General features: G+C 32.6%; 1 protein-coding gene across 1 annotated transcript in view; it reads right to left on the bottom strand.

Moving 5' to 3' along the window:
- LOC108199357 (protein CHROMATIN REMODELING 20) overlaps window positions 1-19,672 on the bottom strand; it is a 37,271-nt gene extending 17,599 nt beyond the window's left edge. The window contains exons 1-14 of the mRNA XM_017367140.2: window positions 19,535-19,672; window positions 19,336-19,452; window positions 18,726-18,794; window positions 18,546-18,641; window positions 18,367-18,459; window positions 16,713-16,903; window positions 16,377-16,617; window positions 15,912-16,019; window positions 12,899-12,982; window positions 10,642-11,085; window positions 9,618-9,892; window positions 4,041-4,125; window positions 3,762-3,977; window positions 2,008-2,127 (exon numbers count right to left, since the gene is read on the bottom strand). Of these exons, the coding sequence (XP_017222629.1) occupies window positions 2,008-2,127; window positions 3,762-3,977; window positions 4,041-4,125; window positions 9,618-9,892; window positions 10,642-11,085; window positions 12,899-12,982; window positions 15,912-16,019; window positions 16,377-16,617; window positions 16,713-16,903; window positions 18,367-18,459; window positions 18,546-18,641; window positions 18,726-18,794; window positions 19,336-19,452 (2,139 nt within the window). The 5' untranslated portion in view covers window positions 19,535-19,672. The remainder of the gene's footprint in view (window positions 1-2,007; window positions 2,128-3,761; window positions 3,978-4,040; window positions 4,126-9,617; window positions 9,893-10,641; window positions 11,086-12,898; window positions 12,983-15,911; window positions 16,020-16,376; window positions 16,618-16,712; window positions 16,904-18,366; window positions 18,460-18,545; window positions 18,642-18,725; window positions 18,795-19,335; window positions 19,453-19,534) is intronic.
- Window positions 19,673-27,533: the final 7,861 nt, after the last annotated feature.

Consider the following 27,533-nt stretch of genomic DNA (forward strand, 5'->3'; position numbering starts at 1 on the left):
AAAGTAATTTCAAAATATAATACATAAAAAGGACATTTTTTTCATGTGCAATTCTGTTGTAGAACCCCAACAAATACTAGAAATAAGGTAATGGTTCTAAGGGTTCTCTTCCTAATCGTTCTCTTTTGAACATGATCCACATATATATATATATATATATATATATATATATCTAATTTTTGAGGTAAACCATATACCAAATTACCGCCCATGTGCTTAACCTAAACCTTAGTTGAATTAATCATCATTATGATGAAGGTTAGTTTTGTCATTAACACACTAAATTTTTTCAAGTTTGGAAGGCAAAACCATGACAATTGGTCCCAAAATTGATCACCAATAAAAAAAATGCCAGTAACTACCTGATCACATTAGATGCCATGTCATTAAAAGATAATTAATAATATAATACTAAAATTTAAAATTGAAAAAGTAACTAGAGTACTCCAATCAAATATTTACACTATATATCATAAGATAATTAAAAAAATTAAAACCGAATAAATAGTAACCACACATATTTAATTATTACTGATTTATTTAATTAATGCATTATATAATAAAAATCTTTAATATCTTAAAATTATAATTAAAATTATTCATCAGATATCATAATTGGGTTGCATTATATAAATTAATATATAATATTGATAAATAAATGTACAATATAAATTTTACACTAAAAAATGTGTAACAGAAAAGAGGGGTAAGCAAAAAAGTGCATAATTACACACTTTTATGTAGACTTCGCAATCGTGTTGTGTTGTATACTTTTGTGTTTTATGTACTTGAACGTGAAAACCATTTCTAATCTATGGATTTGTATACTTAATTTGAAACTCATATCTAATATGAAATGTGTCGTGTACTTTTCATGTCGTCTTCATGTACATACAATAATATACATGCATACATACACACACACACACAAATATATATATATATATATATATATATATATAATTTAATTAAAATATATTTTGTGAGCATAATTTCATGGAATATATATTACATATTTATAAATTATACTCCCTCCATCCCCCTCAATTGTTTACATTGGAGGGGGACACGGAGACCAAGACAATGTATGAAAAATGAGTAAAGTTAGATGAAAAGTGGGTAAAGTGGCGGGACCTATCAATATTTAATAATAGATTTGAGATGGTGGAGGAAAGTAGTGGGTGTAATAGTAGTTTTTATTGTTAAATATGAGATGGTGGAGGAAGATAGTGGGTGTAATGATGAGAAAAACTTACTATTTATAGTAACGTAAAGAAATGAGAGGGACATCCCAAAATAGTAACTGTAAAGAAATGAGAGGGACAGAGGGAGTACACTTTTATGTAGACTTCACAATCGTGTCATGTTGTATACTTTTGTGTTTCATGTACTTGAACGTGAAAACCATATCTAATCTATGGATTTGTATACTTAATTTGAAACTCATATCTGATATGAAATGTGTGTTCATGTACATACAATAATATACATATATATATATATATATATATAATTTAATTAAAATATATTTTGTGAGCACAATTTCATGAAATATATATTAAAAATTTATATATACATACAATACTATACAAATTGGGAAATGAATATAAATATATATATATATATGTATGTATATATTTAATTATATAAAAATATACTTATTTCATATACTTTCATGTCGTGTCTTGTACTCAAAATTAAAACCATATCTGACACAAAATTCATCTTGTTCTTCGTGTTCGTGTACTTCTTGTTTCTTCTGTATTTCGTGTACTAAACATTCAAGTCCAAACACTAAATTTTTGTGTCATGTGCCAATTGTACCAAACTGCAACTTGCAACTTCTTGTTTTTGGCAAAAAGACTTAACTGTACTGTTAAATGCCTACTCTCAACTAATGTAATTACCACAATTCAACAGTCAAGATAAATGTACGTAGAACTTAAAAGAAAGTAGAGAATACAATTACAAGACTTTTGAGACGTTAAAACAAATTGATTTAACTACCTGAAAAGTTTTGCCAAGACCCATAGTGTGAGCAAGAATGCAGCCAAGACCTTTATCCCCAGACCTTGCTTTCCCAATCGACTGAATGATATTTTCCCACATAAACCTTATTCCAGATACCTGTAGGTCCCGAGAAACAAGTATGAAAAACACGTGTATTAGCACTAGAAGTCAACAGGGTATAAATAAGAAAGAAGTACTGAAAGGTGCAAGAACAACATTGCATCTTAATATTTGATATCTAGCACTTATTTCATGACTGAAAAATTCGTGACTTTCGGGATCCATTTAGTTGGCGAAAAACGAAATCAGAAGTGTGAAGAAATACTGGAGGAGGAAGTAGATGAAAAAAAGAGCAGAAAACATACTTTACTTTCTTATGACAAGGTTTGTCATTTATTCCTCCATTCCATTTAACAAGTTAATAGTAACGGGAGAATTCCTTTAGAGTTAACATATAATTACTGATACCTAAAATATCTAAACCTGCCTTTTCTATACAAATTCAACTCAATCATTTCCTACCTGTCCAGTATTTGTGTTTCACCTGAATTTTCCATCACATTACTATCTTTTTTCATCAATCCATCAGGACCACTCAATCATTTTCTTCACTCACCCCTCCATTATTTGTGTTTCACCTCAAATTTCTATCACATTACTCTCTCATTTTCCTCCATACAACCTGGACCACCCCGCCCAACCAAATGACAGTTAGAATTCCTTTTCTGACACCGCAAACTTTTATTATTGACTGAAGTTACTCTCTTGCAATTGAAAAGAAAAGAAGAACGAAAGACATTATTGCAGCTGTTGTATTTGACATGGATGAAATTTAATTCCTATTCAACATACCGAGAAAGTGAGTAGGAACTTTTCTGGTGTAACCTTATATACAAGTCACGAGCTAGGAATTTACATGCATTTGCTGATGATATATTCTAGGTTCGCTTTTTGAAAATATTTGCGGTCATACGACTTAACAGTATGTTACATGTGTTAAAGCATATGCCAATTCTGAGAGGTTAAGAATTACAGATAATTTGGGATCTTTGCTCTCTATCTTCAGAAAGGTTTGTTCATTGCCTCTGAGCTAACTTCTAAGACAGCCTAAAAAGGTGTCCATTAGTTGTCAACTAAGACCAGCAGGTATGATTAGGCATATTGATATAACCTTATAGGGTGTTTAGGATACCACACACCAAACGCAACGCAATTGATCTGCACCCTTTTTGGTTTTGTCTGAGTTTTTCCATTAATGTTTTAGTAGGAAATGTTTCTTCTCGCAATATACTCTTTACTCTCTTCTATCTTCGCAAAAAAATTATATACATTTCTATTTTGACCAAGAAAGCAAAATCCTCATACATCCTAGTACGCTAGGTAGATAGAAAAACACATTTAAGCATCAAGTATATCACTAATATACTGGGAGTTTTCCAGGTGTACAATTTTCCGTGAAGCGTAACCAGAGCGAATCATGAATCACAAGATTACTTATATCTGTTCAAGAAACGATAAGATAAATTGAACTCGCTAGCTCTTACTTTCAGGGGTACAATGACCTAATAACACCAAATCATGGTTATAGGGACAAAACTCGTTTAAAGTAAAATATTATTATATTAAACCCTGTAACATGATTCAGCCGTACTGAACTCTCTCTCTCTCTCTCTCAAACACACACACACAAAAACACGCATACACACACACACAAACACACACGCACACACACACACACACACACACACAACCTGATGGGCTTTCAGCTTGCTTGAAATACTTGGGGGGATCCTTACTGCCTCTTCCCCTTCCTCTCTCACAACATTCACTATATAACCAGTTAAAGCATCTCCAAGAACCTCGGCAGCACAGCTTTCAGATATATCTACGTTAAAACCCACAGAACTTGCTAACTTGGATTTTGAAGAGAATTGAGCTTTCAAAGAATTCAAACGGTCTTGACGTTCCTGCAAGTTCATTAAAACTGTAAGCAAACTATTATAAGAGTGATACTATTTAATATAATATACCTTTTCGATTGCTATTTTCATTTTGGTCTCTTCTCCTAATTCAGTATCATCGATGATCCTACGAATTCTCTTCTTTCGTCTTTTCCTGTAGCAAAAAAAAAACAGTCAGATATACAATATAAAGGAGTCATGAAAAAAATCTAGATCAATTGCACTCAATTTATATTGATTCAAAATACTTAACATTTTTTATTGTTTAATAGTGTTTTGCATGGGTATGTGTAGATGGGATAAGAAACATGCTAACAAATTTCTACTTTCAACTAAATAATGCCAAACCCATCTATGTATTTTGGTGACACTTGCTCTTTTAAATAGTTTTCTGTTCAATATCTCCCTTTCCCATGCTAAATAGAAATGATAAATGATAGTGTAATTGCATGTGCAATGTGATTAAGTTGCATGACGTGTGTAAATTGGAGTTATATTGCAAAAATTTATCAATTCTAATTTAACTCAAGTTGCAACAAACTAACAGTTCTAAATAAGTAAATAACTTAGATTGCAACAAATTAACAGTTCTAATTTAATTGGCAATAAGTGCTGAACTATCAAAACCATATCTTTCGATATAAACTAGAGTACTAATAGACCTGGCTCAATAACCTTCCTTAAGCAAGCCTAAAACCCTTATATGTGGTGGCTGCCGTGGCGGAGCCTATAAGAATCCATAAACTGTGACCCTAACAAGTCGTCTTAAGAAAATTTACATAAGTATGTGTTAGTTTCATAGTCCAAGTTAGTCATCATACTTTGTATATGGGTCTGCTTCTCATCCTCACCCCCTACCCCCTTTAGTAATACTAGAGTGTCAAAATCCGACACGACGCGAAGCACGACCGGAAGCACGACTCGAAAAAATACGAATTAGGGTCGGGGTTTTTGACTTTCGGGTCGGGTAAAAATCTGCCGGAAAAAAAAAGGGTTATTTTCGTATTGACCCGAAATACCCGAACCCGACCTTCTTATTTTAATATTATATATTATATATAGTATAAACTATAAATAACATATATATTAGATCTGCCAGAGCCAGGCTGCCAAGAGTTCCGCCTCTCTCATTTTCATTTTCCACGCGAGTCGCGACTGTATCCGCCTCTTTTTCTCTCTACAAAACCAGAAATCATCAAATCCAGTATCTCTCTTCAAATAGAATCAAATCCAAGCGCATCAAATCCTCAAAGGTATAAATACAGATCTCTCTTCAAAGCTTACATCTTCAATGGAGATTGGTTGTATGGAGAAAAAGGTATACTGAATTTTATGCATTTTCAATTGACCTTTATTTTAATTTAACTATATTAAGAGCGCATGTCCGAAGCAAGCCTGAGTGCTACTTTGGAGCATGGGTAACAAATCCAACTTCTACATTCCACGTTGCAGCATATCAAAATAATGGCCAGTCCTACCTTGATGCGCTCAATCCAGTTCGTGGTTTGTATGTTTTTAGAAATATTTTATACTTCTTTTTATTTTACTTGACTGAAGTTTATTATCAAAGTGATCGGGTAGTTTTAATGCGTACCATGCATAGGCAGGGACGGAGCCAGGTTTATCATGATAGGGGGGCAAAAAAAATATGCTACTTTGTAGAAGAGGTAAGTATGTGAAAGAGGGGGGTTTGTTTTGGAAAACAGGGAGGGCAGGAGCACTGTTTTGTTAAACAGGGGAGCTGTTCTTGCAAGTGGCCAGCTGAGCTTTAGTTCAAAAACAAATTTTCGGTAGGTAGGAATCGAACTCTGGTTCAGCTAGCCATAATCCCATGCTCCAACCATGGGGGCAACACATCTAATGCTAAAATTTTATAGTAAAAATGAATAAGTGCTACAGATCCTGCTGGGGGCAAATACCCCCACTGCCCCCAGCCTGGCTCCGTCCCTGTGCATAGGAGCATTTATTCATTTCTGCTTGCGTGGTAGATTAAAAAAACCAATAAACAAGAAAACTCGCTCCCGTCACAAAATATTAAAATTAGATATTTATATTAATAGTTCTAAGCATACATACAAAATCTATTATTATATTTATCTTATTTTAATTATTAACTATAATTTATTACATACATTAGGCTTTTAATTATCATGATCCTCGTGGGTTGGGGGTAACTAACAAAGGGAAAGGGAAACAATTAAACATATTCCCTTTGTTTTTGTTTGTTTCATTAAAACTGTCATTCCCTTTGACCCTTTTTAGTTTTAGGTTTGCCCAATATCCCTCCTTATCCTCCACCCCCCAAACTAGCTAGAAAGCGTTCTCGCTCACCCGCCGCACACTTGATTTTTGATGATTCTTGGGTGCTCGGGGATTCTTGTTAATATTTAATTATGTAATTAATCGAATACTTTATCACTTAACTTTATAATGCAAGAATGGTGTTATCAAATAATTATAATGTAAATAGTTAAGGATAATGAACATATTTATTTGAATATATGGTTTAAGAATAAATATAACTCTCGAAACACGTGCATAATATATATTTTTGATATATTAATAATTGTCGAATCCCCCCGCACCCGAGTTCTCGTATTTTTAAATTTGCCTAATTCTAGTATCCCCATATCACGCATACCACGCACTCCAAAACCCGAACCATTGCTTCCTAGCCAATTAGTATTTGCTTTCCCTTTCCTAATTATTTTACTTTTTCATTTAAAATTTATGCCTAAAATCACTAAAAATAAAAAATAATGTGTAAAATATTTTTAAAAATAAAAAATAAATTAATTCAGTTTTGTAAATGAAAAATAATTTTGATATGATTTATATGTCAAATTATCAAAAATATAAATGACACTTTTAAATAATAAACTATATTAATTTATAAAAATATAAATAAACTATATTGTTATAAACATAAATATATTTGACTCTTTTGTAGTTATATAATATTCGAATAATCAGATATAAAAATAATCATATAACTTTTTATTCTGTTTCTAAACCAAAATCAGACAAGTAAAACAATTGAGTATCATTCCTTTCCTTTCTTTTAATTCCCCTCTTGCATTCCATTCCGTTTTCCCAAGGCAAACCAAACGGCCCCTAAACGTTTTAGCAATCTATTCCGATTAAAAACATAATCAAATTAAAATATGTTTGACTACTCTGATTTAAATACATTGTCAAGGCCCAACTATTTTAAAACTTTATATAAATATATATCAAATAACAGATAAGTCGCATCTTAGTATTATTATTAATATTAATATATGGAAAACACTATCCTTATTAGCACATCTCATCCTTAATAGACAAGTATAACATATCAGACATCATAGCAAAAAATAATGATAATGCTAAAATCAATAAAAGTCGCCACTTTTATATTCGAAGTTGACCTCTTTGCACTTCCTTAAATTGAAGCTCACAAGTTAAATCTTTTAAACTTAAATACATACCCACACATACTTGCACACATACATGATCCTTTTAATGTTCAAACGCAGCGTACAATTACACCTTACAATTGTACTCCCTTTGTCCCAACCATTTCATTACACTTTCCTTTTCGGGATGTCCCATCCAATTCTTTACATATCCAAACTGACCAAATATAGTAAAATTTTATAATAAAAAAATCAACTATCTCCACTACTTTTCTGCATTATACTTACTTTGTACATTAAATATCAATCAGTCCCATCACTATCCTTATTTTTCTTACTTTTTCACGCTTACTTTACCTATTTTCTTAACCTCTGTGCCCGACGCAAATGTAAACATTAGGATGGGACGGCAGGAGTATCTTTATCACAACATTTGAACTTGCAGAGCTTAAAAACTACTTTCCTTTGAATATTAATATAAGAAAATTTGTACTGTATACATACTATTATAATAACTAAACTTGAGATATACGTCTGGTAGTATGTAATTTAGGCCAGATATAACAAAATTTCTAACCCATAATCTTTTTACTCAAATTACATAAGTCCTAAATATGTACTCCCTCCGTCCCCTCCAATTCTTATCATTTGGAATGGAGGGCTCGGCACGCATTCGAAGACTCATATAAAATATAGTTCTATAACTTATTTTTATAATTTTCTTTTTCTGAATAAAAATTTAATCATTAGATTTTTATTCAGAAAAAGAAAATTTTAGAAATAAGCTATGGAACAATATTTTATATGAGTCCTAAAATGCGTGCCGAACACTCCATTCTAAATGATAAGAATTGGAGGGGACGGAGGGAGTACTTAAAATTACATACTCATACACAAAAAATTATAATCTTATACAATCATACATACAAACAATTACATACCAACATTATATACATACAATAGGATTTCACAATAAATTTATGATAAAAAATATTTTTGTACATTTTATAAATTATGAAACATTATAATATTTTAAATACCAAGGTATATGGTAGTTCATAGTTCACGTAAATTAAAACGTTGACTTTGGACCCGTAAACATTATTATGGAATTACATATTTGGCCTAATTATATACATACATTTACATCATCATTCATATGTACTCATGCATACACATGTTTACAACATACACTATGTAGTGTTATACGGTTATTTACTACGAAATTAGAGAAGAAAAAATTATGATATATATTTTTAATTAATTGAATTTTAAATATAAATTATTTATTTGTTTTTCATGTTGTTGATATTCTTTTCCTAGATCAAATCATGATTAGCTTTTCAATTTTGAAAACATGATAAATGTTCCATTTCTTTCTTAAACCGATAATTTCATTAATTTTGCAGCAACTCAAATAGTTTTTAGAATATTTTCCTAAAGTAATCCTTAAATTTTTAGATTTAATCATTTTGTGCCTCACACCTCATCAAAACCTTGCGCCGTTTAGAATCCTTTGTCCTATATTTCTATCCAAGGTTACATTGAACACGTGTTGTGCCTAAGTTTCAAGTCATGTCACACAAGTGTAGACCCAAAAGTTGGTGTAACATTAAATGGAACAAATCAGACAATACTCTGTAGGTAATAATCGTAATAGTTCTAGTTTCGCTAGAGTTCGCAAATATTTCATGTGTTACATTTCTACATTTCATGTGTCCCATCAAAAGAAGACTTGGAAAGAGTCAAGTGTTCAAACCCTACATTTCATGTGATCCTCAAGAAGACTAGTGAAAATTTTAGAGTCTAGCAACAATTACCCCCGTATAATCATATGTAGAAGTTGTGAGGAGCTCGCGATTCTCAATTTCTCACGCCCACTCAAAAAGGCACGTATTGATTTATGGAAGATTTATAATGGCAATAAAGCGTGCTTTGAATTACAGAACCTGGACAATTCAGATAGCATAAGCCTCATTTAAACTAAAAAGCTGTTTTCTCATTAAATTACATATTTTATGTGTGACACTTTCTATTTCTATTTAATTCTTAAAAGCGGGTACTTTAACAGCTTATACAACGAAAGGATATAACCTCTTACGAAAATTTAAGGTTTTAGTTACATGATTAATTAACCAGAGATAAACTTATGGAAATTTATGTCAAGGTCCACCACTTTGATAACCAGTATTATCATATGTAAAAGTTGATATATTGTTTCAGAAGTAGCAAGAAAAAACTACTGCACCTGATTACGGCATTGCCATCTTCATCACCATCCGAGCTGGAAACCATCAGATCTCTAGATATAATAGCTTGTTCGAATTGTGAAGTCAGTTCTTGCAAAATACTTGGAGAGCAACAGCAACAAGTCCAACCAAATTCCTCGGCTTCAAACAAGCACTTCTCCCCAAGGTTTCTCTTGATACATGTTGAACATATTAATAATTTGCAGGAGTTGCAACTTATTAGGTTACTCTTCTGTCCACACCATTCACAATAGCACTCTGAGCACTCAGGATCCTATCATATTCAAACAAATTTTATGTAAGAAAGAAAAGAAAACCCTAAAACCTGAACCAAATAATAAATTTTCCCATTCAGTTTATTTAACAATTATACTTGCAAATTCGTTTAAAACTATCAAGAATAATAAAACTATAAAAGATTGCTTTCAGATCAAACGACAGTGCCAGAACAAGTTGAACAATTTCTTTCTCCGTTTGGGATAAACCATGATGGACAAAATATAACTAGTCTCAGACACCTTGAAATGAGATGATAAGTAAGTACAGAAAGAATCACAGAATAATTTCTGAAATCTACATAACATGCAGATTTCTCCTGCCGCTTCTGTAATGAAGAAAAGACAGTAACTAGCAAACATGTTTTCTACATATTGCATAATATATGGTAGTTATATATATACAATAATATACATACATATATAACAGAGAATACTGCCCCTGAAATGACTCGCAAGACTTGCCCGAGGCAATAGTTAAAGCCCAGTCATCTCATGATGTGAATATCTTGATTCAATTTCAGATCGCCTTAAACCTATTACAGAAAATGTCTGAAGGCAAAAAAACGAGACGTGTGTAGACAAGCACATGGTTTTGGTCATGTCTCAGATGAGCATCCAAAAAAAACCTCAAGGTTTGCATGCTCCATAAATATATAATACATAGAGACTATATGGTATTGTATTACATGAAATTTGTGATAACTCTATTTCTGAAACTTATTCGATAAAAATATAAGATTCATACCTTCACACAATTCTTTGCTTCAAGTAGTGATTTGCAGTCCCTACAAATGATTACATCTAAAAGGGGATGTGGGTGCACTTCAATAGCTACTTTATGACAAGCAGTGCACAGAAAGTCCCCTTTTAAACTCTGCATTCCATGACTAATAACGAGACCACTACTACATTCTTCTCCCTGCAGATTTTGTTGAATATGTTCATTGAGCATATTACTCACGTCATCAGTGTTTAGTAAATCAGAACTCAGTCCGTCATTGTCGCGTGGACGTTTAGAACCCCTGGCTTCATGCACTTCAAGCAAAGCTGTCTTGCAAAAAATATCTGTTTCACTAGTAACATCAACCTTGATAAAGTTTTCCGATGAAGCAGCCTGTCGGGTCTCAAAATCGTCTACACTCCTCTCTATCAGTCTATTACAAGAGGGAACTGCTTCTGGAATAACTTCCTAAGAGTTTCAATAAACAGGAGAATTAGGAAGGAGAGCTAAAGTACCACCGCAATTACAAGGGATTAAACACGAAAATAATGTTATGTGCAAAAAATTCCTGTGCAAAACTTTGGTTGATGAAAAATGCAATATTCATGTCAGGACAGCATATCTGTATATGTGGATAACTATAAAGATAAAAATGAATACTTACTACTCACCCTAACGCCTTAAAATAATACAGGTGAAATGTGAATGCATGATGAAGATGTACGGTATATGAAGAATATATATATATAGCCGACTTAGAACCAATCCTTAAAATAGAACCTTAGAACCACTAAGGTTCTTCTGCAGAACCCTAAATTCCAAATAGACTTTCAGGCTCTAAATCTAAATACATGTTTTTTGCATCATTGTGTGTGTTCAAAAATAATTTCAAAATATAATACATAAACACGACATTTTGCATGTGCAATTCTACTGCAGAACCCTAAGTAATGCTAGAAATAAGGAAAAATTCTACACCTGAACTCACTCTACGTAAATATCATATTAATACTACAGAATAAGGCTAATTTTGCTACAAAATGTTATGTTTAACACCTGAACCATATGTAAATAACACATTTATACTACACAATAAAGCGAATTCTGCTCGAGAACGCTAATTATTACTCCCTCCGTCCCTTTTTAGTTGTCACATTTCTATTTTTGTTGGTCAAATTGACTAAGTTTTGACCCAAGATTATAAGTCACTCTTTCATTATTTTAAAAAATTGAAAATTACATCTTAAAGTAGATTAAAAGTTATTTCCGGTGACATATTTTTTTTTATTTTTTCAATTGATCAAATATTAATAAACTTATGTCAAACTTTGGTCAATTTGACCGGCACAAAGCCAAATGTGACAACTAAAAAGGGACGGAGGGAGTACTAAAAAAAGCAAATGCTCTTACAGAACCCAAGACTCTTTAAATTCAATTGTTAAAATATCTCATGATTTCAACACAAAATACAAAGTTCAACTAAAGAATACAAAACTATAAAAAAAAAAAAAAGGGCGAGTTCTGCTACGGAATCTTAGTTAACCTACCTAAGAGGTATAAGTTCTAAGAGTTCTTAGGCTAAGGGTTCTAAGAGGAACATGACCATACACACACACATATATATAGACACACACACACATATATATAGGCTAGTGATCAAATACAAACTAAAAGTAAAATACAAACTACAAACTAATCTGAGCCATTAGATCAATCTAATCTACTGGCCCCCTAAAATTCACCACACACAATAAAGCTGTACCCATTCACATCTGATTCCACAGAATCCCTCCGTCTTTACATTTCAAAATTTACCAAATATAGTAAGATTTTATAATATACAAATCAACTACTCCACCTACTTTTTTTCACTATACTTACTTTATACATTAAATATCAACCGGTCCCACCATTATCTTCACTTTTCTTACTTTTCCACTCATGCTTTATTTATTTCTTAACCTCCTTGCCTAACCAAAATTTAAAATTTTGGGTGGGATGGAGGGAGTATCTGACAACCACAGTACCTACTATCGAATCGGGGAACACTTATATCTCCCATATTAATAAGAAGCAGTATTTATTTAACAACATTACAAACCAAATGTATCCGAATTTTGGAAAAAAAATAGAATACAATCATTTTGAAAGGCAAGAAACTTGACAAGTATGAACAAGGTTCATAATGGACGATTTATACAAAACAATGAGTGGGCAACTCAAACCTTTCAGCTCAATATATTTCCAACACTAAAGAAATACATTTTAACAGTATCCGAACCTGTTTGCATCTGTTTCTCTGTCTTCTTCGTTTTAGACGCAACTGAAGTTTACGATCAGCATAAACATCTTCTTCCTCTTTAACCTGTCAATGCAAAGTGTAAATAATGCATTCTTCCAGGAACTACACACACGCACACACAAAGAGAATTCAGTTTCTCTGCTGCTTTAATGTATAAAATCGTCCTTTTCATACATATCCCAACACTACAAATAGAAAAAATTCGTGTATATTTATAAATACGATTCAAATTCTCTACTTTAATATGGTTGGGTTTTTGTGTTTCGGGTTGCCTTCAGGTTGGGTAAAATTTTACGAGGACTATCATGTATATAAAATTTTATATTACATAATTGCCTAGATTTGTAATATATTTATATATTATCAAATGAATTTATTAACATATTATCTCATTAAGTTACCATACTATTTTTTTTGATATATTATAAATTAATATAAATTTATACACATCAAACATATAACTAAAACAAAGAACAGTTTACCTCAGCAAAACTGATGTGTCAAGCTCTCATTTAATTGCTTGCATCATTAACGAAGATCTGTAATGCTCTCATTTAATTGCTGACATCATCTTCCACCAACTTTATTTTATTTATTCTCTCACTCCTTTTAAATATTACCTCCACTAATTCTCCCTCATCATAACTTACACTTTTTAATTATAACTCCCACTAATCCTCTCTCATCTCCGATTCTTAACTATAAAAAATATCTATTTCAAATATTATTCATTATTACTATTTATTCTATTTATAAGTATTATTTTCCTTACATAAATACTCCCTCCGTCCCCCTGAATTGTATACATTGGGGGACGAGGACGCGGCGCGCACTTTAATGCTTTGTAAAGTATAGTTTTATAATTTATTTCAAAAAAATTCTTATAAATTTTAAATATTAAATTTTTATTCAGAAAAAAAATCTTAAGAATAAGTTATGGAACTATATTTTATGGGAGCATTAAAGTGTGTGCCGAGCAGTGAAAAAAAACGTATAGAAATGAGTGGGACGGCGGGAGTATATATTAACGACTTACATATTTCACATATTGTAAATACTTATGAACAAAAATATATAAGATATTTATAATAAATTTTAATTTACTTATTGTAATTTTATATGATATATATTGCTATTGTAGTATTAAATAATTTTATATGATATATATTATTAGTATTGTAATATTAAATAATTTTGTATGATATTATATATATATATATATACACTTAAAATTATATATCAAAAAAGAATTTTTAAGAAATTAAATATATTATGACCAGGCATCCGCCTTGGTGCTAATCAGGTAATATTTAATAAATTCAGGTCAAAACAAGTCATTCTCAGATTGACCACGTACATAAGATGTCTGGTTAGGGTTGAAATTTTCAACCAATTTTGGGTTCAGGTTGATTTAAAACTACAACAAACCCGACATGAATTTGACCAGTAACCCAAAGTTGTCGTCCCTATGAGATATAACTTGTCCCACCACACCATCATAGGCAAATGAAGACAAGAAGATTCAAATATATTCCGATTAAACCATCAAGGCAAACAACACTTAAGACTAACCAATCGTGGTGGGAATCTAGAAGAAAATTTTGGGCAGAAGAAGGGGGAGTGCTATTGGTTTCTTCTTATGGGTTAGCAACATTAATGGAAACCATTAATATTAAGATTATGCTTCTTTAGTTATTGAAGAATGTTCAGATCAAAAAATTTTATACCTCACGATATTGTGAGACCTTTGACCAGAAGGAATTGGGAAAAGAAACAAAACCAATTATCCCACTTAGAGTAGGCTCTAGGGAGGGTAGGATGTATGCAGTATTACCTCTACCCAGGGGAGAGTAAAGCTGTAAAGCAGCTTTTTATGAAATGGCCCCCAGCATACCAAACCTTCTATTTTGATGCTATAAATGAAAGAACGGCAGACCTAGCATTCTAAATAATCAAAGGGAAAGAAATATTTGTTACCTAAACAGCTAGAGATGGGAGTTTGAAAAAACTTAATATATACGTATAGGCAATTGCTCAAATACAAACCACTAAAATAAAAACTAAATACAAACCAAATGAAATCACCCCTTAATGACATCATCCATCCCTTATATGACATTACTCACCCTCTATATGACATCACCCGCACAAGACCCATCCTTGGTCCCACTCAATCCACCCAGGACCCACTAGAGCCTCACCGAGACTTTGAAAAAGCCTCGGACATGCTTTAGACAGCCCAAAAGCCCAAATTTAGACCAACCCTGGTCCCACTAGGCCCCTTTCCGACTCAGCCAGGCCCCATCCAGGCCCACCTCGGAGTCTATCCCCGAATCCAACAACTCTTCTCATTCTCCGTAATTACATTAATTTGTTTTTGGTTTTTATTTTATACGTTTGTATTGGAGAAAGACCCTCTATGTATATATGAACGTATGTATGTATGTATGTATGTATGTATGTCCGTACGTGCGAACGTACGTATGTATCTTAGTAGGCAGATGTAGACTACAAACCCAATTATAATGAGAACAAAAAAAGTAAACGAAATCTACAAAATCTAGAATTGCAACTATTTTGTCTGTCAAAGAAATGGACGTTGTACTCTCATTTACTCTCAACACTTGTCATTCTGGAACATCTAATAAACAAAACTTCCATCTTTGTCAAGCACAGATACCGAAGTCAAGTAACAAGATGTGCAACATTAACAACAAACCTCCATCTCTCCAAAAAAAACTACTCTTACTTGCACAGGAGTAAGAAAGCAAGCTAAAAAATTACAAGAAAGCCCATTGCACAATTAGCATTTTAGACCCACAAAGGTATCATCAACAAGTCCGAGTAAATTGTCTGAAAAAACTAAACCCTTCTATCAATTGCAGCAATACTTTATAACTAGGCATTATGTGAAGCACAAGATAGAAGATTCGATTAATGTGAAGATGTTAACAAATTGGCATTCATAAAAGTATCCCTCTGATATACAGACCTTTTTATAATTTTTCCTTTGTTCTGCAGTAAGATTGATATTTTCACTAACTATTGCATCAAATATGAGAAAATCAGAGCTTCCTTCAAGATCTTCAATCTCCTCCACCTGTAAGCAAAAATCATTTTCAAGTAAGCATTAAAATAGATCATATGGATCAAACATGCATTACTCCTTGCACTACTCCGTGCAGGCCCACACTACACACCTGTCCTATACTACATCCATATAAGAAAAAAATATAATATTTCCAAAATGAAGAATCCAACACTTGGAACCTTGTGACTCCCACAAACATAAGCAGGTGACATAGAATATGACGTATGACCATACAGTTATTAAACCAAATATGAAGTTGAAATGAAGTTTATGATATGAATTAAAAAGTTTGCTGCATACAAATAAGTATTAAGCTGTTCAATCATAGTTTTAAGATATACAAATAGCATAAAAGTTACACTTCACCTCATCCACCCCAGGAAATTTTATTCCTAATTCGGCAGCTTGCTGTGGAGTACTGGCCAGGTAAACCGAAGCCCATTGGCTGCTCCCAAATAACGTACTTTTATCTGACGAAGAAATTATTTTGTTAAAAGAGGACCAATCAACATCTGAAGTTTTTTCCAAACCTTCAATCCCATCACAGCTTGAAATTTTCTTTTCCAGAAACCCGCTGGCACCCTCCTCCAAAACTTTGCCTAGCTTTCTTTATATATCCAACATTAAGAAAACATATTGGGTCAGAAAAGTCCTTGACATTCACAAGTAGCTTTGTCCATATGATTACACACATTCGCTTACTTTCTCACAGGTCTGTGAATTTGGAGATACTTCTCGGCATCAGCTATTATCTCAGTAACGTCATCAGTGACTCGTGAACCAACCCAGTGAGTCCTCTTTCTCCATGTTTCTGTGCTGCAACTGCTCGGAGCCTGACTTTCAATCCATTTATACAGACTTGGGAGTTCAATACCAGCACCCTCGAGTTGTTCCTGTTCAAAGAAACATTTATGAAAATGGTAGCAAAGGAGCATGTCCCACTCCCATCCGCAGAAGGACATACAGATATATTATAAAAGAAAAGGGTATGAACTATCACAGAAAGTTTGAATAAAAAAATATTAATGCATGGAACCCAGAGCTGAAAGAAAGCAACACTTGTATTCCTTAATTTGCAACACGAAACAGATTCAATGCATGGCCTTATCACAGGTAAAAATGAGAATGAAGTCCACTAAAGTTGAAGTGTAAATATTCATAATTAGCCAACAGGACATGATCTGCTTCTACATCAAAGAAAAATACAATTAATGCATGTAAGAGTAAGTCTAAATCATAATTAATTTTATATATGTGAATACATATATATATAGTACAAGTACCACTTAAGTAATAATACATTTAATATAGTCTGGCCATTGTGAGACGCCTGCTAGACTGTTGGACATCCAGGCATGACACTTATTTCACGTCACGTCAAGGCGAAGTTGGAACACAAGTGCACCTCTTGCCTAAACATGCCTTCAATTTCAACAACACGGCCTTAAAAAGTTCGAGAGCTTAACCAACTAAATTACTGAAGACCACGAATGAGATGAACTCATAATGCAAAGTATATATAATACAAAAGTTTAACTGAAAACCATTTGTAGTTGCCACATGCACCACATAGACGCTAATCCTAGTAGTTCCCCTAGAGCTCAGCCTCTGACATAGAGATATAAGTTTAAGATTTTGAAGTGACCTTACACAAAGAAAAACAGTATCGACTTCATTGATATATCAGTCCCGACAAAGCCAAAATACTGCACTAAAATGGGTCATTAGAGCAAGTCCAGTGATTGTGCTAAAATAGATGGAGCTATTGCTATAATTTAGCATCAAAAAGTGATTTTTGATGCTAAACTAACATGTCTCTCCAATGGTTGGTGATATATCTTCTTCCAAATTTAAATTATTCTCCAAGCACCCCACTCTTTAAACTACAAATTCAACTTTTTAAGCTAATTTTACACCAAGGACCCCATTATTTTCACTTTTTGGTGTGTTGGCAATTATAGCTCCATTTATCTTTTCTTCAATATTTTGAACAAGCTATAGCACTGTTCTATTTTAAAACGAGATATAGAACACCATTGGAGTGGTGATTTTTAATTTTTGTTCTGTAATATAGTTATAAAACAAGATATAGCACACCATTGGTCTTGCTCTTACTACCCCCAACATGCAACAGCCGTAATAGCATGCAAGAGTATCTTCATTACACATAATTAAAAATATATAGGGATATAATATCTATTAGCAATCACAATGTAACTAATCTTTAGAGTCACATGAACCAAATATTTAACAAGCTAATAGCACACTACCTTGTGTTGTGTCGACATAGAATGTGTGTGTGTGTGTGTGTGTGTGTGAAAGAAAGTTAATGCTGATATAAATTACAAAAGCATACCAATAAGTGAGCACTATCAGTTTCAAGATCATCAAGAACAGTTTCCCACTCTCCTTTAAGAGCTTCTATTTCATCTCTAACAGCCTTCTCCAGCTATTAAGAAAATCCATATGTCAGTAATCACCATGATGAACACTTGTGTAAAAAGGAGATTGGATTAACATAATTCAACAACTTACTTCATCCCCTTTATATGATTGTTTCAGTTCTTCCCTTACTTCAGCCTCTACTTTTGCTAGTGTCTCGTCTTCTAATGATTCTTGGGCCTCTGCAGCCTAAAGCTAAGACTGTGAGAATGAAAGGAAATGATGAAGAAATAAGAAATATTGTCAAGGAAAAGAAGATGAGGGAATTAATACCTTACTCTCAACTTCCAAGAGCTCTCCTATCAGCTCTTCTATTTCCTCCTCCGTCAATGGCTCCTGATGCTATGACAGTGAAAAAGAAAAAGAATGGAACGAAGCCTAAATTAAATAACCCAGAAACAATATTACAGTCAAATGGTACACACAAACCCATCAATATATATTATTCCATATCTATGACTCTCCTTTAATTTATTTCATGTTATCAATGCATAAGAGAATGCAGTAAGAAACTAACAATGACATGAAGTACCATAGCTTATTACTAAAACATATTTTATAATGATGGCAGTACAATAAACAAAATGACAGTTATAAAAACAAATATATTATCTACGCTATATTATTATTTTGAGCAAACAAGAGCCTTTTATTGGCATCGTATGGTTGGTTAAATACTAACGGCATAAAAGAACAACGACAGTTGGATAATTGCAGGGACAGTAAAAAGTAGTACATCAAAACAAATAAATTTACTACAACTGAAGTGATAAAAGTAGGGTTCTAGGGTAATTAGGATAAAATTTGGCTTCCATATGAATGCTTACATAAACACGAAAATTGAAATACAGATATCCAAGAAATTGATTATTTTTAGCTATACCTTAAGATTAACATCATCATCATCGGACTGTGAAACTTGATCATCATCATCAGAGTAATCATCATCATCAATAAACGAACCACTCTCTAATTCCTCGGGTTTATCTTTGTCATCCATCTGCAATAAGACAGTGTATATACAAATATGTAACTGAAAACAAAAAAGAAAAAGGAGGTTATCTGATTCAAAATATACGCACCGTGGTGTGATTGTTGATCGGGTTGCTTCAGTATGTATGTAAATCAACACCGCGCTTTGGGAAAGTTGATTGGATTTTGAGAACCGGGACGATTGAATTGAGGGCTTGGTTGTATTCAAATTTTAGCTGGTTAGTGTCAAAGAGAAGTACTGGACGCCCATTACTTTATTTATATGCATTTCCTAAAAAAAAAAAAAAAAAAAAAAAAAAAATCCCCCAAATAACACAATTTCGGTATTTAATGTCCTGGATAAGAGATTAACATGTAAATTAACATGTAAATACGTTTTAGAAGTAGCGTTTTATATTACGGGTAAACGCTATTGCGAGTAGCGTTTAAAGGCTATAATATTTCAACTATTAGTAAACAAAAAAACAAATAATATTAAATATTAAATATAAAGGATAAAACGTGGGGAAATCTATAAAACTACCTACCTTTTCTTTTATTGTTTTCAAAAATACTACCTTCCAGAATTATTTTTAAAAATACCTTTTCATAAAATTTTTTTTTCAAAAATACTGTTTGCAACTTTTGCAACCTCATTTGCAACTACAGGCGGCGCCAGCCGTGTTGCAACCTGATTTCAAGTTCCAGTTTTCAAATGTCATTTTCGACCTCATTTTCGGAATCGATATATATATATATATATATCGATTCCGAAAATGAGGTCGAAAATGACATTTGAAAACTGGAACTTGAAATCAGGATTTGTAATTGCATATATGGTTGTATTCAGTTGCATATGGTTGCATTCAGTTGATTCTATTGTAATCTAATGGCCCCGCCAGGGGCACACCATACATCTGTTGTTACTTACAGTTTTCAGTTGCAACTGCGGTTGCAAAAGTTGCAACTGCAGTTGCAACCTCATTTGCAACTTTTGCAACCTCATTTGCAACTATATATAGTTTTCAGTTGCATTTAGTTGCAACTGAGGTTGCAAATGAAGTTGCAACTGCAGTTGCAACGTTGCAAAAGTTGCAACTGCAGTTGCAACTTCATTTGCAACCTCTTTTGCAACTTTTGCAACCTCATTTGCAACTTACAGTTTTCAGTTGAACTAGTTGCAATTGCAGTTGCAACAGTTGCAACTTTCCATTTTTATTTGCAACTTTTGCAACCTCATTTGCAACTTTTACGGCTGCGCCGCCCAAGGTTGCAAATGAGGTTGCAAAAGTTGCAAATCGTATTTTTGAAAAAAAAAATTTATGAAAAGGTATTTTTAAAAACAATGAAAAAGATGGTAGTCTTTTTAAAAAACTAATTTTACAGATGGGTATTTTTAAAAAGATCCCTAAAACGTGAGACGATGTAGCGTTTTTCCTTTTGTAGATAAGTATAAGACGCTACACGAAGTAGCTTTTATAACTTTAATATATCCCCGCTATTCAAACTTAGCAGTTAACAGAAGTTGCTCCTTTTTCAAGCAGGCAAAGTACATTTGAGAGAAAAACTTTTGCTTCAAACTGATATTAAGAAAACTTCAATTCATATAATGGATTTTAATGTAAGTTTTACATTCATGTAAGGAATTGCAATTTGATTTATATATGTTGTTTTTATATGTATTTTCAATGTATGTGTTTTATGTGTTTGTTAAAATGTCTATATGGATTTATATATGAAGCAGTGGTTACAAATTGTTAGTATTAGTTCTAATTAAGTTGCAGTAATATGTAGTGTTGCTTCAGAGTATGAATGAGGAAGTATATGTTGCTAATTGGTATGAATGTGTTCTCTGATCACTTGGTATAATTGGTATGGATTTATATGTAGTTCTCTGATCACTTGATCACTATGTGGTTACCTCAGGATATGCATACTACTAGCTCTAACTAACTAATTAGATTTTTGTGGCTAGACAAATGTAGAGATTGACCTGTCAAACAATATGCCAAATAACATGAAAAATAGCGAAAAAGTTAAGTTTATGAACTAGAAACTAAGGCTTTCTTCCACAATAAATTATGGCAATGTATATCCATTCACTGTAACTTGTTTTTACTTCACTGGGAGAGATTTATTTAGTGAACCATTTCATGTTTTCATGTTGTTTCCTTAAAATTAGTCGATGATTGGTCCGTGATATCATCAATTCATGCATCCGAAACTAAATATATATTCCTGTTTTGTTGTTCAGTCGTATTCCAACGCCAGGCACCAATTTGTTCTACTTGGTGTCGCCAAACACACTGATGTTGTGTGATTTCGGAGTTGTCTATATCAGAAAATAAATACTAAGTAGTGTGAATTTGTTACATAGTTTAGTTGCCTCATTACTATTGATCATCACACCAGCCATGACAGAATAACTAGTTGTGGGGCGCAGTGTAGCGGAATAACTAGTTGATGTTCCAAAGTGTTGTAATTGTGTATTTGGCTAAATTAACTAGTTGTGTTTTAGTAATATTCAAATAGCTTACACAAACTTAAGCAAATTATAATTCCCGTTTCAAATTATATAGTTGCTTAGTTGTTTTTAATATTAAGTGTTATTAGTTTCTGTGTTCTGACAAAAAAAAATAGTTTTTGTGCAAGGTTAGTATGATATGTTGACTCTTTATTGTTCATTCTTTTTGTTCACATGCTTCTCTCTTGAATCTTTTCACTAGATGTTTTTCACACAACTCACATGAAAATGCTCAGTCTCTCAGCAAAATCAAAGAAATAAGAGGTGGATAAGAAGGGTAGTGGTCAGTTATATAAATAGGGGTTTCTTTGATAACAAAGATCTATTTATAATCAAACTGAGAATCTAGTAACGTACCTTTGACATATTAATTCCAGAAGTTTAAAGTGTCGTCAGTCTCTGAATTTTGTTCATCAACTGTCTTTGTCTTCATGTCTTGTTCATACATGTTCTGGCTGCTGGTTCAGTTTGAGAATCAGGTTCTTATGTGCCTCTGGAATTTGCTAATAAGCTTCTGTCTCACTTTGAGAAACAGGTTCTTGTGTGCTTCTCCAGCTTCATCTTGATCTGCTACATCACTTTGAGATGCAGGTACTTATGGGATCTGAGGATTGACTTGATCAGCTTCACTACTTTGAAGTGAAGGTTTTTGTGGGATTTCCTCAGCTGCAGTATGTATGAAATTTCTTCATTGGTGTTCACAGCACTTGTCTTTGGTTGCCATGCTTCATCAATTTTCATACGATGACTATCATTAATCATTTAAAGTTCCACTTGATATATTTCTCTTGACTAAATCAGAACTTGAATATCATCAGTATTAGTAAATTCATCAGTATTCATCAGGATCTGATAATGTTCGTTAGTATATGATCTTATTAACAGTATTTTATCAGTATCTGATCTTCCTGTTAGTATAAATTCAGCATCTGATCTTCTTGTTAGTGTTCCATCAGTATATAACTTTTAGCACTCATTTCTCCAGATTTTATCTTGTATATCTCTTATTACTCTCATCTCTCATAGTAAAAATTTTCAACTGGATTATTTTGAGATAAGACAGAGATGGATATGTGTTTGGAAAATTTTCTGATGATACCAAGGTTAGAAATATATTCATAGTACAGAAAGTGGATCTTGAATAATTTAATCATCAATTTCTGATGAAAAAATATTTTCGTAGCTCTTTTGTGAAATAAATTTGAACTTGTGCTTGAATCACAAACAAACTACTAAGTTTGATTAAAATCAAATAATACCAGAAACTGATCACAACAATATATGATAGTGAAAGGATATCTTCGATATACAATTATTTATATATTTGTTTTGGTATTTGTGACAAACATTAAATTTAAATTCACTTAGTAATCCTCCCAATAGGTCATTAATTTAATTGATTAATCAAAGGTGGATAGTCATTTTGTGGCAAGTATTTCTAAAATACCTTTTTACCAAAATACATTCATTTTCAAAAGAATTTTCATTATGTAATAGTCATGCTGAGGAGTTTCGGTATTTATCAACTGCCTCTCTCATACTATTGCAACATCAAATTACATGAGCAAGGATGAAGTATCATCTACATATGATATTCTTTAAATATCTAACGTAACATTATTTTCAAAATATATTTAAAGTAATTTATTCCATATTTAAACAATTTATTATCTTTCAGAATATATTATTTTAAATCTTTCAAAAATCATAGATCCTTCATTTTTTAAAGGTATTATTTTTCTCAAGATGGATTCATATTCTCCATATTAATATTTATCTCAAAAATATCAATATCAAATTTTATCTCATTTTGGGATATTTTTCTCGGTCTCTCAAATTCATTATTTTTCAAAGAAACATTTTTCCGATACTTAGAAAGCTCTTTCAACTTATCAAAATCATGATTTATCATGAACAATATTTTTATAAGTATTTTGGGACAAAAACTTTCGTGAAAGAGTCTACGCGATTTGACTAAAACACGAACTGTATCGGTTTTTCAAATATCGGTATTCGTTAAGAAAATTGATTTAAATACTCTAAAATATTTCCCCATCCTCAAAAGTATTTTATATTTAAGGGAATATATTTTAAGTATTTAATCAAGTCTTAATTTTGGTCAAAAACTCTCTTCAAAATCTCAAAAGAATTTTCGTTTGTTATTTGGACCCAAAAAAACGTTTTAATCGTTTTAATTCCAAATAAAATACTTCCACTTGTCCAAATGACTTGAAACTTGAGATTATCCAGTTATACATTTTTCTTAATGCATGGTTAAATTTTCGTAATTTCTCGAGAACTTTAGTTCCGGAGCGTTTTTCTATCTGTCGTCCCGATCTTCCACCGAACGTTTTACCAAGCTAGAGTTGACCAAAAATTACCAACCTTGGCAGGATACCATTTTCCAATATTCTAAGATTTATCATATTTTTTCCGAAATTTATTGAGCACGTTCGAAATATCGTAATATCTAGTGTAACGGAATTTAACCGTTTTCTCGAAATGCGTGCCACCTAGTCTACAAGCATGGTGCATTAAGATGTGTGCCAATAAATGCAGGTCAACTAGTGCATTTAATGCATTGGCAAGCATGAGAGACAAGAATGACAAGCATGGGCAAGTGGGTCCAATGTGTTTTTAATTTGAATTTATTCATTTTAAATTCAATACTTCCACCCATCTTTGCCTATAAATACAAGGCTCCCCCCATTCATTTTTTTACAAGCTAGCAAGCAAGAAAGGGGTTAATTATCAAGTTGCTCACTGAAGTGGGCTTAATGTATCAAGTTGGTCACTGAACTGAAAACAGTATCAAAATGGTCACTAAAGTCACCGTAAATATCAAACAAGTACATGGAAATATGAGTTCAAGCGCTAAAAATATTATTTATAGAGTTTATTTATTATTTATTTTTAATTAAAAAAAGAAAATAACTGTATAATAAAAATAAATAATAAATAAACTTGATAAAATCTAAATATATTATCATAAATACTAGAAGTCATAACCTTTCAGTTGGTTGTGATAACATTGAAAATGATGTGTAAAACTCTATAAATAATATTTTTATTACTTGAACTCATATTTTAAGGTACTTGTTTGATATTTATGGTGACTTTAGTGACCATCTTGATATCGTTTTCAGTTCAGTGACCAACTTGATACATTAAGCCCATTTCAGTGACCAACTAGATAACTAACCCAGCAAGAAAGTGCTGAGATTTTGCAAGTAGAAGCTCTCTCCAAATTTATACAAACACATTCTTCATCTACTTCATCTTTAAAACCCCCGTTCCGCTCGGTATATTCATATATTCTCGAGGTTTTAAACACCGAGGCTTTGCTCCACCCAACCAAGCCCCGTACCACTTTACTTGCTCACAAACCACTCTTTCCGACCTTCCGAAGGGCTTTCCGAAGTTCGTTCATAAGCCAAATTCCTGCCGAACCTCTGGCGAATTTTTCCGGCGAACTTTTTGCAAAAATCGTGTAAGTGGTTTCTTTAGCTTCGTCTGATCCGAGTCTTAACCGACCATCTTCAAAAGAGCTATCAAGTCAAATTTCTTTTCATCTCAAAGCTCTTTTTTTCTTTAACAAAACAAAAGCACAAGAGTTGGCCGCTCGTATTATCTATAATATACCTACGTGTGCGTGTGTGTGTTATACCCTTTCTTGTTTACGCGAAGGTTCTCATACGTGCTGTGCTTTCGTGAGAATATTTGCTTAAAGAAGTTTAGTGGTGGTCTTCACCTTAGTGAGTTGATTAATACGTGTATATATATATATATATATATATATATATATATATATATATATATATATATATATATATATCACCAACACTTTGTTCACACACCACAAAATACCCGTAGCTTGTCCCACGCGAGATTCGTTCGGTATTTCTAAAATCAACTATATATATATTATAGAGGTGTTATCGCAAATCTTAGTGGCCCAAAACTCTATATCATTGTGCAATTGTTAAAGATCGTCAAGAACTCACTCTCTCGTGCAAAACTATATTTATATTCAAAGAGGAGTTATCTTGCAACGAAAGTGTAAAATAAAACACTTCGTGTTATTCACTTCGAAGGTCATCATACCCGAAGGAATATTTCATATACTTAGTCAAAGACAAGTATATTAGTCCATATAGCCAAAAGAGCTTAAAAGGACTTTATTTTATCTACAAACTCCAAGACACTCGAATATTATTTATTTGGAGGATTTTGTACGATAATAGTATTCTTCGATTATAAAGACAAATCTATCGAAAAAGAATGCTCACAAGGTCTTAAGCTTTATAAAAGCTTAAAGAACACTTGATCTTTAATATTCTAAGACCAAGAATATTATTGAAACACTCGGACTAGTGAATCTTGTCCAAAACTCTTTTTATAACCAAGATTGTCTTTCGTAGATATTGTTTTCTAGATTTTGCAGTGAGGTGAAGTGAAGTGAGGTGATCTTCGTTCTAAGACCCAAGTCCTAGACGAGCTAACGGGGAGTTAGTTGTCTTTGCACCGTGAGGAAGAGGAAAGACCCAAGACCTAAGACCTGAGATCCAAGACCCGCTTAGGGCTAGAAGAACAAAGTAGGGGTGAGCAAAACCGGATATCCGGTCCGGTTTTGAATTATAAACCGGATATCCGGTTTTTCGGATCACTAAATTTTCATTCCGGTTCCGGTTTAACCGGATATCCGGATATTCGGATATCCATTTAAATCGGATCGGAAAACGGACTATCCGGATCCTATTTCTTCTCCGAGAATATGCAGTGCTCCATTTTGATTCAACAGGTTTCTACATATAACTTCACTTCTTTGCACAAAAGAAACAGGAGCAGACTCCACAACTTAATCTGCATGCTTTTGTAAAAATAAAATGAACCACTCCTATAGATGATAAACATAAAAATATTGATTAGACTCCTGGTCCATTTCACACTCCTTGACCCTGGGAACATAACAGATAACTCCCATTAAGCAAACCAACCATGTTTATAATCACAGGTGTGGTGCCTGGGATGTAATTTAAAAATTGAAAAGTGTATAAAAGTTTCAACCTGCAGAAGTATAAGTTTTGCCTAACTCTACCATAAAATATAAATGAACTTGAGCAGCTATTGTGCACGTACATAACCAGTGAGTATTAAAATTACGCAGTAAAATTGTTAGCAGAAATGCAGAGCTGAGCTTCCTATTTTCTCAATCGGTATGATTTGCTCAAACATAAACAAATTCCTTTGCAACAATAAAACATAAAAGAAGCCTCAAACGGTTAGTTCATGTGTTCTGCACTCTGCAGAATCGACAGAGCAGTGCCAGAATTCACATTAAGAAGAACCTAAAAAGTGCAGAAGTGCAGAATGATAGAACATAGCTCAAAAGTAAAACACAGGAAAGTCTATTAAATTCAATAAAAGATCCAATGTTAAGATAATAGTAAAACATCAAAGATAGAATTAACAGAAACTCCATAATATTGATAGAACACACAAAAAAGATCATTGATTGCTCCTTAATTATCATCCACTGTCTCGTCAATAAGTATTACTGGTTGCTCTAGTGTCAAGTTCTCCAT

This window comes from Daucus carota, chromosome 8 (genome assembly GCF_001625215.2).
Source record: "Daucus carota subsp. sativus chromosome 8, DH1 v3.0, whole genome shotgun sequence".
NCBI lineage: Eukaryota > Viridiplantae > Streptophyta > Magnoliopsida > Apiales > Apiaceae > Daucus > Daucus carota.